The 13,324-nt window shown below is 32.3% G+C and overlaps 3 protein-coding genes across 13 annotated transcripts in view; 2 read left to right on the top strand and 1 right to left on the bottom strand.

Moving 5' to 3' along the window:
* LOC108732390 (Ig-like V-type domain-containing protein FAM187A) overlaps positions 1 to 6,631 on the bottom strand; it is a 24,970-nt gene extending 18,339 nt beyond the window's left edge. The window contains exons 1-7 of one of the 5 annotated variants that reach the window (XM_018463158.1): positions 6,320 to 6,631; positions 5,961 to 6,219; positions 5,689 to 5,901; positions 5,423 to 5,569; positions 5,182 to 5,363; positions 4,775 to 4,930; positions 2,508 to 2,592 (exon numbers count right to left, since the gene is read on the bottom strand). In XM_018463158.1, coding sequence (XP_018318660.1) covers positions 2,568 to 2,592; positions 4,775 to 4,930; positions 5,182 to 5,363; positions 5,423 to 5,569; positions 5,689 to 5,901; positions 5,961 to 6,219; positions 6,320 to 6,630 — 1,293 coding nt within the window. In that variant the 5' untranslated portion in view covers position 6,631 and the 3' untranslated portion in view covers positions 2,508 to 2,567. Of the gene's footprint in view, positions 1 to 2,255; positions 2,324 to 2,428; positions 2,472 to 2,507; positions 2,593 to 4,044; positions 4,662 to 4,774; positions 4,931 to 5,181; positions 5,364 to 5,422; positions 5,570 to 5,688; positions 5,902 to 5,960; positions 6,220 to 6,319 lie in introns of those variants that run through there. The other 4 variants (XM_018463157.1, XM_018463159.1, XM_018463160.1 and 1 more) reach the window with 4 other exon arrangements.
* LOC108732392 lies at positions 15 to 1,690 on the top strand. The gene is made up of 4 exons (XM_018463166.2): positions 15 to 523; positions 589 to 752; positions 807 to 1,018; positions 1,218 to 1,690. Exons 1-4 carry the CDS (start codon positions 362 to 364, stop codon positions 1,580 to 1,582), a joined length of 903 nt encoding a protein of 300 aa, XP_018318668.2. The 5' UTR covers positions 15 to 361; the 3' UTR covers positions 1,583 to 1,690.
* Positions 1,650 to 13,324, top strand: part of LOC108732385 (epidermal growth factor receptor substrate 15-like 1) — a 15,481-nt gene continuing 3,806 nt past the window's right edge. For 2 of the 7 annotated variants that reach the window (XR_001937080.1, XR_001937081.1), the window contains exons 1-17: positions 1,650 to 1,795; positions 2,277 to 2,321; positions 2,427 to 2,660; positions 2,919 to 3,095; positions 3,201 to 3,311; positions 3,404 to 3,798; positions 3,890 to 4,052; positions 6,842 to 6,994; positions 7,054 to 7,143; positions 7,417 to 7,479; positions 8,292 to 8,489; positions 8,663 to 8,848; positions 8,908 to 8,998; positions 9,069 to 9,145; positions 9,207 to 9,302; positions 9,430 to 9,699; positions 10,947 to 11,766. Coding sequence is in view for 3 of the 7 variants with exons in the window: in XM_018463150.1 (XP_018318652.1) it covers positions 1,769 to 1,795; positions 2,277 to 2,321; positions 2,427 to 2,660; positions 2,919 to 3,095; positions 3,201 to 3,311; positions 3,404 to 3,798; positions 3,890 to 4,052; positions 6,842 to 6,994; positions 7,054 to 7,143; positions 7,417 to 7,479; positions 8,292 to 8,489; positions 8,663 to 8,848; positions 8,908 to 8,998; positions 9,069 to 9,145; positions 9,207 to 9,302; positions 9,430 to 9,699; positions 10,947 to 11,756 (3,186 nt within the window). In the remaining 4 variants the exon portion in view is untranslated. The other 5 variants (XM_018463150.1, XM_018463152.1, XM_018463151.1 and 2 more) reach the window with 5 other exon arrangements.

Here is a 13,324-nt window from a genome sequence, read left to right as displayed (position 1 = left end):
TTTAAATGCCTAATTCGATTAAAATTTAAAAAAGATGCAATAAAAAATAATAAATAGGGTAAAACAAAGTAATTTTTTTTATAGAAATTTGACCGATTTTTATGGTCGAATGAACTTATATAATTTATATTACTAATAAGACCACGATTTGAAAATTATATTAAATAACACAAACAAATAATAGTTTTAATTTGGTAGTTATCTTTTTATGATTTGAAATTAAAATTAAATAATGTTGGTTACTAAAATAGTATCCATGGTCTGTGGACAAACTAAATAGAAGAAAAAAAAGCAATCGAAATGAAAATCGAAAGCCTCCTAAGATTATTTTTTAAACTAACTCTATATTGTTTTCTTTTAAATGACAAGAGCAATTGATAACTTTCAAATGGAAGACAATCAAAACCTTCTGACGAACATTTTAAAGAAGCGGTACGCAAATGTACCAGAAAAATTACAACAAATTAATTCCCTTGTATCGGAATACACTAAAGGCAACGGGACCAAAATGGATTACGAAAAGGTAAATTATTCATGATGATTTGTAATCAACATTTTTTTTGGACATATTCTTTTTGTTTTCTATAGATTTTGAATGCCTTGCATGGAATGATTGCAAATGATGTACCACAAAATATTTTGCTATATTTCTTAACGACAATTCCGTTACCAAATGAAAATATTGGTAAATGTGACTCTGAGTCTGATCTTTTTAATCTTATGCAGAAATCGCGAATTACATTGCCCGAGAGGTAATTTACAGTTAGTTTTGCAGTCAGTCGTAAAAATAGTTAATTAATTTACAGTATTAATAATTCTTTGCGAAAATATTTTAATGAGTTAACCAATAATGCAATAAGGACCAATGATACGAACAAAGAAGTAAACAACGAAAAAGAAAGTGCCATTGTCAAAACAAATAATAAAAGAGATACAAGTGATAATAATGAAGATGATGTATTCGTTAAACCAAAAAGAAAATCAAAAGTATCAAGAAAAATTAATAATAGCTGTTACGGTTTGTAAATACATTTAAAAAAGACTTATCCTAATCGTAAACCATCGGAAAATTATATCCCCGCCATCTATGTCTTTCGCCTACCATTACACTAATGTTGTAATGGAAAATTCTGTAGATGGCGGTTAATCCTGAAAATAAATACCGGGGCTGTCCCGTATGGTATCCTTCAATATTAAAATTCCTTCTTTATTTTAAGACTATAATCTGGAAGACTGCAAGTCCTTATTAGACATAAGTGCACAATACGTGGTGACAAACTTTAGTGCATTGCATCAATTTTATAAACGCAAAAACGAGATGGTTTGGAATATTCTGCATACAAACCCACGCCATGAAGTCGCACAGGTTTGTTTTGCAGTTTTGAAGGATTTAAATAAAAAGCGAAAGTGGTTGAGAATGATTGATTCCAATAACGTATCAGTAGAATCTTTAAGGGACGAATTTAAAGGAGGCTTTTCGTTGATAAAAAAACTTCAAAAACCTGAGTTGGAATCGAGAATGAACTCTTTCGAAGTTACAGATGAGTTAAAAGATGCGGTGATTAAATATATCAGTTCCTAAATAAAAAATTAATTAATATTGTACGAGTTGATTTAAGATGTTTTAATAAATATTGAACAGCCCTTATATGTTGACCGAGTCTGCGTGTTAATAAACACTTCCATATTACTGTTTATTGATTGGTCCTGTCATTGGCCGACACAACAAACACTAACCAATAAACGATTTTTTGTAGTGTTCGAAAAGATGGCTGCGTTGCCGTCTCCAACACAGGTACGAATGTAAAATAATTGACGGATTTTTACAATTACTTTTTGTTACTTAAATAGAGTAATAAAATACCGTTAATTACTTCGAGTAGATCATATAATTACATGCCAAGTTGTATGGTGTCCGATTTTAAACAGTTGCAAATTATTTTTATCTTGTGACATTTCATGGGTGGTGATTTAAAATACAGATAATCGTTTATTAATTGTAAGAATCGGTTTTATTCTAAAATAATTTAAATGTTCTCAGTATGAAGACGCCAGATTTTTTTTTCAAAGTGTAGTCTGTTTCTGTAAAATGGGGCTCCCATTTTTATTAGTTGTCACTGCAGTTAACTTTTGGCCTTTTTAAATATGCCTAATTATTTTAATCAGTGGCATTCATTGTGAATAATTTAAATAAACGTGTTAAGTTCATTAATGGTTGTTATAAATTTGCTAGTTCGTAATATATCTAGACTTACAAGATATGCTTTAAATTGCAGGTAGCAGGAAAACATAGTGCCATATATGAATCATATTATAGTCTGGTAAGTGTTATATCCTTTACTTTTTATTAATTCGTCTTTAAATGAATGAACCATTAGTGCTTGTGTTGCATTTCCTTCTGAATTAAAGGATGTGGGAAATTTTAGGTGGATCCAAATGGTATTGGAACAGTTGGGGCTTTGGAAGCAGCTCGCTTTCTCAAACGTTCTGGTCTAAGTGATGTTGTACTATCGCGAATATGGGACCTATCAGATCCTGGTGCAAGAGGATGCCTGGACAAGGCTGGACTATTTGTTGCCCTTAAACTTGTATCTGTAGCACAACAAGGCAGAGATGTTAATATTGAAAATATTTTATTGGATACCCCACCTCCCAAAATGGTACGTTAACACCCAATTTAAATATTGCAGTAATGTATTATATTTTTTCTCTGTATCCTTTTTTGATAAGAGATGTCTGTGGTATATTATGTAATGCTTTATCTCCTTCCAACATTCAAATGAGGGGTTTTTCCATTTCATTTCCTGTTATTAGATAAAAGAATGTTGTAAATACTTTTATCTTATTTGAAGCTTGGAAGCAATATGAAAGAACAAATCATGGACAGATAATAAAATATACTTTTATTTTTTTTTAAGGGGGATTTGCCTTTACCAAAACCTGCAAAACCTCCCCTTCCAAGTAACACTCCCCTTATTACTTCTATTCCACCAACAGCAGGTGTTGATTGGACCATTAAGCCCAATGAAAGAGAAAAGTATGATAAACTATTTGATTCGTTAAATCCTTCAAATGGACTTATTCCTGGTAATAAGGTACACAAATATTTTTTGTGTCATTATAATGAGTAGTGTAATTAACTAAATTTTAATTTGTAAAAACTAAATATTATAAAATACGTCATTTCTTATTTTATGTAGGTCAAGGGTGTCCTTATGGACTCAAAATTGCCCCTGGAAACTCTGGGAAAAATTTGGGACCTAGCAGATCAAGACAAAGATGGAATGTTGGATAGGCACGAATTTATTGTAGTAAGTTTTTATTATTAAAATAATTTAGAATTTGATAGAATTAAGTAATACATATATATTCTGTAATAATTTTTTTAAATGTCTTTCTAAAGGCGATGCATTTAGTGTACAAGGCGTTAGAGAAGCATGCGGTGCCGAACACGCTGCCCCCCGAGCTATTGCCGCCCGCGAAAAGGAAAGGTTCTAGTACGACGGGTACTCCCATTATATCCCGCGGTTTGGATGGTATGAAGCCCGTTGTGCCTTCTCCCCCGAATGTGCCGGCGTCACATTTGCCGCCACCGGTTGCCAGGCCCCCGCCACCCAGCGTTTCCCCTCAACCGATGACGGTAGGACCAACCTGGGTTGTCACAACCGACGAAAGAGCCAAATACGACCTCTTGTTCGTCAAGAGCGACGTCGACCACGACGGATTCGTCTCGGGGGCCGAAATTAAAAACGTGTTTCTGCAGAGTGGCGTGCCCCAAGCCGTTCTTGCACATATTTGGTAGGTTATTAAAGCTTTTTTGCTTCATATCATTTTATTTTTTATTGTTAGAAATGTTTTATTTAGTTTCTAAAATGAATTGATTTTTTAGGGCTCTGTGCGATATAAAACAAAGTGGAAAATTAAATAACGAGCAGTTTGCGTTGGCTATGTGGCTAGTGGGTCGGTGTCTCAAAGGTATCGAGCCACCGCCGTCGTTGACACCTGAAATGATACCTCCTAGTTTTAGAGCAATAAAAGCTGATGGAATTGTGGTAAGTTTTATTTTACTTTTTCGCCATCATTACTTATACATAATTTAAATTAAAAATATGCCTTTTCTCTACCCATATGTCCATTTAAATGAGTCCACACCCTATATAATCAAGTTGACATATATGATAAGCGTTCCTTTGCTTTATTGCAATGTTCCCATTGTTCGTGATGTTTGTTTATTTTTAAATGTAAAACTGCTAAATGCATATCTTTATTGAGATAATCTTTCGTCTTAATTATAGTGGTTTACTTAATAATAATAATAATTAATTTGCACCATAAAAATCTTGTGTTTTACTGTATACATATTCAACTTGTTACCATTAAAGTAATGTGTGTCACATGGTGATATCTTCATAATTACATTTTTTTGTTAGGATAAAACATATTGTTTTAATATGGTAATTAAAGTTTTCGTTAAACGATAAATTTGTTACGTTGTTTGAGTAGTGACTTTTCTACCTAGGAAGGCATTTAAATAGAAGTAAAAGAACGTTAAAAGTATACTGGCTACTCCCACAAGCATAATGTGGTGATTGAAATTAAGCTTGATTTTCTTTTCTACAATGAGCCTAATGGTGCCGGCTAATTCTCTGTTTTGCCAACAGCTACGAGAAATAATTACTGTAAGTTGACGTTAAAAAGGAAACTCCTCATCCTAATTCATGTGTATTTGTAACAAATAAAATGAATAGTGGTAATAGTTTTAAAAAAGACTCACCTGTAAATATTAGAGTCTGTGAGATGGACGTCTTTAATTATTATTTTGTCCATGACGCTAATCACTATTCGATTTTTTGATTCTTCCGAAATTATTTCTGGTATTAAAACTTTGCTGTTTATTTGCCATTGGACAGGTGCGTCAGAGTTGAGATTTCTGAAAAGAGAAATATTTTTCAACCAATCTCTAAATGAGATGTTTTTACAGAATTAGGCTAAAAATAAATCGTAAAAATATTAAAATGAGCGTTCCATGCAAACAAAAATTCAAATAATAAATTTCGTTATGGTATAAGTAATTATAAGCATTTATATTTAAAGCACAGTTTGGCAAGCGAATTTTTATTTTGACCATTTTCTTAGTTAGTTAGTTTTGTTTACTTATAATTTTGTGTTAAAAGTACTTGCCCTGGACAAGTGAGAATAATTTTTTCTCCTTTCGCAGCATATATTAGTTTTCGTTTAACATCTGGATCTACAGGCGGTATTCCTTGTATTATTGAATAAATCCCTGCGGAATTATTAGCTGTTTCGATCACACGTCCGTTCCCGTCTCTTACTTCAAACACCACATCGTCGTTACAACTCTTCTGTAAAACGGTTATCATAGAAAGAAAACCCGCGATTTTTTACTCGTTTAATTTTGTACTTTGCAAAATCCTATCATTATTTCGTTTTTTCTGTTTTGCACCTCGTCTAAATATTTGATGCTGCTTGGCAGAATGTGCGACTGACATGGGATGCCTAGTTTAAATATCGTGAACAATTCAAATCCAGATCCCGATTCGTCACTTTTCTAAAGATATTAATTCAATTAATTATTAACGTTTTTGTCTTGTAATCTAAACGCGCTTGAAAACTGTTGTAATTAAGATAATATGGTGAAAGATAGTTTGTCATAAAACCATAATTTACCAATGTCTTTATTTTATTAGTGTTATCTTCGCTGTTATCAAAATAATCCCCTGAAATTACCGTACAATAACCAGTTTTAAATATTTTCCCTACTTTTCCGCATCTGCTACAGGGTGACCACTGTGACCATTCTGTATATATGTAAACATTGTGTTGTGTAATGAGTTTAGGAGGAGCCGGATGGGGATTGCTTGTAGAAGATGTTGGATAAACCTGAATTTAAAATGTCTAAACACTTAATTTTTTATCAGCATAATAACGTGTACAAAAACCTGTTCTATGTTAAGCGAGCCATCAATAACTGTTAAAAAATACGGTGACATTCCTGTTTTACCAAGAAAGCAGATATATTGACCGGTATGACTGTCTTGTAAATTATAGATTGTTAAAGCTTTGTCATCTGATGATAAAAGAACATGTTCGGTATATTCAACAGGTTGTAGTTTGTTTGTTGACTTTGGTGTCCAGTACCATTCTACGGCATCTTTTTGGGACAATTCCAGGGGACTTATGCATACTTTACAATCAAATCTAGTTTCAAACAAAAATTACATAATTTCAATGAGAGCGAAAGAATTTAATCTTAGTATTTAATTAAATAACGTCTAGTTTTTTGTTTGTTATTAACTACCTAATAGATAAACATTGGAATCCTAAAACGGCTTCGGGAGTTGCTGATCCATGATTTCCGAAACTATCTTCTTGGTCTTGCAAACAACTGTAGTACTTCTCCCATTTTTTTCTGTGTATTTTTTTGTATTCAGCATTTCTTCCAGGATATTCTGTTATATCATATCCTAAAAAATGCGTCGAACTGTCTTTTCCATATTTAGTTTTGTAATAAGCTTTTGCCTTTTCTGTAAGTTTTTGCGTCAATGTTTTACCTCTGTCTTCTATTATTGAAAAGGAAATTACTAATATAACTGCTATTTTTAAATGCATGTTTTAGTGACAGTTGATTGATTGATAATTAATTTTTATTATTAAGAAGAGCGTGTGACACTTTTTTTTAATGAAAAAAACAGAAAGCAAATAAATATTCATTTCTTTGAGAATTTGTGTAATAAAACTAAAATGTTAATGCATACAGCATTAGACAAAGAAACCAAAAAACTTTTTAAGACCTTTTCATTAGAACTTTTTTTGATTCTAGGAGAACAATAATACTACATATTCTAATCCTGAGTTAGACATGATCAGTAAAGACATAGAGGAACTATCGAGAGAAAAAATAGCATTAGAGGCAGATATTCAACAGAAAGAGGCTGATATTAAAATAAAGAATGGCGAAATTAAAAGTTTGCAGGCACGTAAAAATATTTTTATGTGTAATTTGTTTTAAAAATGGGTTCATCATACTTGTAGGTTGAATTGGATACATTAGCAGCGACACTAAAACAATTAGAAAACCAAAAAGGCGAAGCCCAAAAACGGCTTAATGACCTCAGAGCTCAGGTAATATTTTTCTTTTATTATTTATTCACAGTCAGAAGTACACGTCTTTGCTTGCTGATTTGCATTCTGTACGTATATGTCCTATATTAACGCTTTTGCTTGCCATAATACAAGTTAAATGGCATCCTTAATTAATATTAATTTATCACAAATCGTTATTTTCTGCTCGTTTATCAGTGATACGTTTTTTTAATAATTAATAAATCTGTTATTAAGTTTGAGTTTTAGTAGACTTTTAAGTTAGATTTTCGCATGTTGCATTTATTTGATTAGAGGTCGGAAGTTGACAAGGAATTGGAAGAAGTATCGAATGCTCTCGAGGAACTAAAGGAGAAGGTATGTGAAAAAGTAAATTTCGAAATTGTAGTTGTCGAAAACCAATTTTTTAAGTAGAACTAATAAAGGTCAGTATTTTTAAATAGAAAATAGTTAAAGATTCTCGAAGGATTCAAATAATAAATTTCGTTATGGTATAAGTAATTATAAGCATTTATATTTAAAGCACAGTTTNATTATATAATTAAATATAGAAACGTATAGGCAGAAATCGTTAGGTTTGATTTTTTTATTTTATATGAATTATATTCGTTGCTCTTTCCTGATTACCCCTTATATTCTTTTAAATTTGTTAAAACATTTATTCATTGCTTTGAACACATCATGTTTTATGTGTTAAAGGAGATAAGAATACTAGTTTTCCTCTCGACTGACCTTGTGTCTACTGATGGTTATTATTAGGTTTCACTATTTGTATCATCATTTTGTATTATTATATCTTATTCATGAGTTATTATCACAGTTTACAAGGAAGATGTTCAGTATTTAAAAACTTCCATGCACAATAGGTACGTAGTTGCATGTTATAAATTAATGATTTTATTGATAATAGAAACGTGTATTTTAGCCGTACGAATTATAAGTAGGTAAAACTTTAAACTTCTGTATTTAATTTAACAATTATGAATAAAACGCGGTTTTTATGAACATACATACCCACGTACAATGAAACAAAAATTTTATTGACTAAAGCATTCTGAATTCTTTGAACTTCCTTTATCTTTTTATTCGACTAACAATTATTTTATTGCCAATATATTTTGAAAATATAGGAGCTGTAGATGTAAATGGTGAAAAATACAAATTTTTAGGTGGACAAACTTAGGACTCAAGCAGCGGAACAGGCCGAGGCTGTGGCTTCGCAAGAAGCAGAACTAAATAGCAAAAAGCAGCAGTTAGAAAGTCTGAAGCAGGACGAACAAATGCTCGAACAGAGGAAGAATGAAAACGCTAAGAAATTGGAAAATCTCACTTCGAATTTACAAGAAACTCAACTCACTATCAGTCAGGTATTGAATGAATGTGAAAAGAAAACAATTATTAATGAAAATTTTATTTGTTTGTTATTTGAAGACTAGAAACCGAATTATTGCTTTTTTTTCACTAATTGAAAAATAATGGTTAACTTTCAATGTTAGTACCTTAAAATACATAAATAATTTCATATTTTGTTTTGGGATAGGTAAAAGCAATGATAACTCAATTACAAGAACAAACGCGACAAATGAACGATGCTATAACGATTTGCGACTCGGCGATCGATTCGAATGATCCTAACGTTGTTCCGGACGCATCCCTGAGGATTACACCCGATTTCCGAGGAAGTGAGTACAAAAAGATCGGCTTGACAAATGGACACATAAAACAGGTTTGCAATATTATCTTTTTTATGTAAGAAGGAATATTATATATTTTTTTTTGTTTTAGAACGGATTTCAAGAAGTGAATGACCCTTTCAGCAAACACAATGGTCCTGTAAATTTAAATTCTGATTTCCAAAACGATCCATTCAAATCAGGTAAATACCTAAATACGATTTTGTGAATTGTCAAACCGGATTTTATTTTTTTCTATTTAAATGATTTCAGATCCGTTTAAAAATAACAATGGGGTTTTTGATTCCTCACAAGATCCATTTACTGCTAACTTTTCGAATAAAAATAATGTAAGTGGCACTACACACGTTTTTCTTCATGCTTCTACTGTAAAATAATTTAATTTTTCAGAATGGATTTCAATCAGATCCATTTGATTCATTCAATACCAATGCGGATAGAAACGATCCTTTTAACGCATTTGATGGTAAAGAAGAACCCAAAAAGGTATAAACGCCTTTTTGATTGCTTAGATTTTAAATTTAATTGTCAGCAAGACATAAACATTTTATTTTGATGAATATGAACTTTAGTGTTTTAATAGTGATAATAATAAAAGAAATATGTTAACTAGGAGGAGGATAAAGATCCTTTCGGCTGCGATCCATTTGCGGTGTTACATGCACCAACGAGGGATGGTGCACCACCCCCACGACCTACCAGTCCGAGTCCCGCCCTTCCCCCTAAGAAGAGTAAGCAGCCGCCCCCGCGACCTGCTCCACCTCGACCAAACCCGCCATCTAAATTATCTCAAAATGACCCTTTTGGTTCAGCGGGTATACATGACCCCTTTTCCTCGAGTAATACCGGGGAATTTGCTGATTTCGCCGACTTCGACTCAAAGGTACGTTGAAGACAGATATAAATTATTATACGTAAGCTAAATTTTATTTATTTCGCCTCTACAATTTATATTATTTTATATTACTGATTTTCGAATTTTTATTTACTATTCGTGCTTCCAGTAATTAATGTAAATGTGGGTACAGGGATGCAACTTCTCCCTTTTTTCGCCATGTCTCAATTAATTCTTTTTCTGATTATTTATTCTAATTTGTTGATAATATACACCTTTTGTAAAAATTACTACAAAACAAGTAAGAATATATAAAAGAGGGCTGCATCCCTAGTATATGTCTAAGAACTAGAAACTTGAGGGCTAATAGGATGAAGAATAACTAAATTAAATATTTATTTAGTAAAAGAATAGCAAAAATAATTTTCTAGTTTGATTGCCCAAAAGTTTACTCATTAAATTAGACCGTTCCTTTTAGTGTTGCCACCGTACTTTTCTTTATGATCCAACAAACCCCTCCCAGAATTATCCTTTCGTCCATGAAAATGACCATGAAACAACTTACCTCAATTATGCAAGAACTGAATCGGTCTGTAGCTATTTAATTTATAATTATTCTAAGAAAAATCGCCTTTCATTGTCTTGCTTTTAAATCTACTTTACTTTTAAAATATACTTAGTTTTCTATATTAATTTGGTTTTAATTAAATATGAAAGGTGATTTTAAACTTGATTTACATTTACGTTTTATTAAAAACTAGTTTTGTTTTATTTATTTTTTTTGCAAATAGTAAGTTTGTAGTTGGACGTTTGTACCCTGGCACATGCATGAAGTATAGATTTCGCCAACCTTTTTCTTTTCAGTTGCAAATTATCAGTTGTTATTGTTCCGCAAGTATATAGTAATAGTTTGCTGTTCCATTGTATTAGCACTTCATTTGGTAGTCAGTAATACAGGAAAAAATTTTTTAGTAAAAAATATTTACATTCGATTTATTTTACAATGTTCATAAAATTCCTATTTCTATGCAAGGATTTTATGTGGTGAATTATCAGCATTTGCGTATATAATTTTTTCATTCCTAAATTCATCAAATAAGGTGTTAGCACAATGGAACCGTAATTGTTGTTAAAAAAACTGGTGCAGGTACCAGGGTTTCGTCGAAACTAACCAACCAACCTTAACGTTTGCAGCCGTAATAAAACAAAAACTATCTCTCCCTCTCAAAAACACACACATCAACAACCCCCTACGTGTGTCAAGTCTTCTCTTATCGTGTACCTAATCTCCTCAGTTCAGCGACACGTCGAGCACAAACTTTAATAATACTAATAATAAGAGCGTGTCATCGAAATATTCGGACGCAACGATTAAGAGTCTCGAATTCACGGACGATCCTTTCCGCGACTACCGCTACGAAGACCCCTTCGATATCACGTTCGACGATGAACCGGAAGAAGCCACAACAAATACGACGACGGAGGGGGACCGTCATCGTCCTATGGGAAGCCTAGAAACCCTCAAGTCAAATGTGTCCAATTTAGGCACCAGCACGTCCAGTTTAAAAACCAGAACCCCAAGCGAATCGAACGTTTCATCCCAATGGAAGATAAACACAGCACCGTGGAAAACAACTACTAACAGCACCTTAGATACTACAGATTCATGGAAGATCATAACAGAGACAGGGACTGGGACTGGGACTGGGACTTCATCGTTGCCGGACATAAACAAGTTCGATGTGAATTTTGACCCGTTCGGTCTTGATACGTCTTTCAGTAATAGTGGTAACAACAACAATAATAACAATATTAGTAAAGAGTCATCGTCGTCTTTTGATCCATTCGGATTGGATAGCGGTAGACAATCGGTGCCATTGCCCACTGCATCTGATCCTGTTGGCAGTAGAGGTGGTCGTGCTTCCGCGCCCCTAAACGCCGGCAAATTGACATTGAACGAGGACCAGCAATTGGCGTGGGCCGCCCGCGAAAGTCTGAGACTGGAGGAGACACGGAAACAACGACAGATCCAGGAAGAGGCCGATCTCGAACTGGCCATCGCGCTTAGTAAAGCCGAAAGTCAACAACAGACCTCCAAGAAATGACAGACGATATGTATGTATAACAAAACGTCTTTATTGAAAATATTAAAAATTTTTTTATAATATTTGTTTTGTTGTGTCATTGGCTTCGAATTAGTTATAAGGAACTTTGCATCATCTTTTTGTTTTTTTGCAAGATGCAAAGTTTCTTTCATGTTTTGAAAATGGAAAGTCATTTCAGTATAACATACAGCAAAGATGCGCTCTTTTTCTTAAAATGTGAATAATAATCAACTGACGTTGAACTGATAAAATTGAAATTCATTTTTAGAAAAAAAAAAAAACTACTCTTGTGAAGAACAATCTAAATCGGTGTAAAAATGTGAATTTATTGTAATAATATCCTTCTAAATTTACTGTCTTTTGCGTGGTTGCATTTTCAATTTTATAAACGTTTTTGGTGTTTATTAAAAAATTCTTATGCCACACTCGTATTACAAGAAGAAGTGTTGACAATTTTTTACTTATGAATATTAAGAATTTCTTTTCTAAATATGCATGTATTTCGCACAATTTATTCTAAATGTTTTCTTCAACCTTTTTTTGTGATGAATAGTGAAATTATATTACACTATTTAATTGAAATTGATCTAACCGATAATTCAATTGATTGAATTAATCATGTGTCTCGTTTGAAAATAATAAATAAGTCACTAATAATTCTGTGGTGGAATTTTATGCGAAAATGTCTTGCTTTACTCATGTTTTTACATGTGCAAGATGAGCCCCTTTAGTACCTATTTTATTCCTGTGAGGAAATAAATAGATGGAAAAATTAACTTTTTTTTTAAATTTATTTTTCAAGTTTGATGTATATCTTTGGTGATCTTTTAAAATGAAATGGGTGAAATAGGATTCTAAAAGAGGCTCGTCTTAAGATTAACTGACTGTACAAGTGACTTGCTGATTTATGAATTGTATAAATCGAAACATGACAAAATAATCTATAATCGTAGTTTAGTTTTAGTTTGGATGAAGGAGAGACTATATTGTAATTATTTCACGTGATATAGAGCTTGTGTTCTTCGATAAATTGCATACACATGTATAATGCAAGTTGCTTCGATATATTGTTTTTATCAAAGCATCTCTGCCTTATTTAACCAAAAATCATACAATAATAAACAATTAATCAATATGCAAACAGAAAAAAATACCTTGTGTGTAAGTACATAATAATAATAATAATAATAACAATAAGTACATAAATTAATATAATGTGTATTTTGATTTTATTTTGTTTCTTCGATGTGCAATGCTGGTGTGGACCAAAGTTAGCGCGTACACTTGTACTAAATGAAAAAAAAAAATGTGTGTTTGTATACTGTAGTTAATAGGATTTCACGGCAGGCGTGGATTGGTTGCAAACTTTTTTCCAATTTATTCTGTTGTTAGTCACAAAGAAAAACGACGAATCGTTTTGAACAATCCAGAAAAAATGGAAAAGTTTACAATCGATTTGTGTGTGTGTATGTATGTTACTGTCAATATTTTCCATTCCTCACACCACCATTTCACATATTGTTAGTTAATATGGTAAATAAATTAAAAAAAAATATATATATAAAAAA

This window comes from Agrilus planipennis, unplaced genomic scaffold (genome assembly GCF_000699045.2).
Source record: "Agrilus planipennis isolate EAB-ADULT unplaced genomic scaffold, Apla_2.0 scaffold73, whole genome shotgun sequence".
Lineage (NCBI taxonomy): Eukaryota > Metazoa > Arthropoda > Insecta > Coleoptera > Buprestidae > Agrilus > Agrilus planipennis.
Note: the sequence above shows the minus strand (reverse complement) of the source record. Positions and strands in the feature narration are given on the sequence as shown.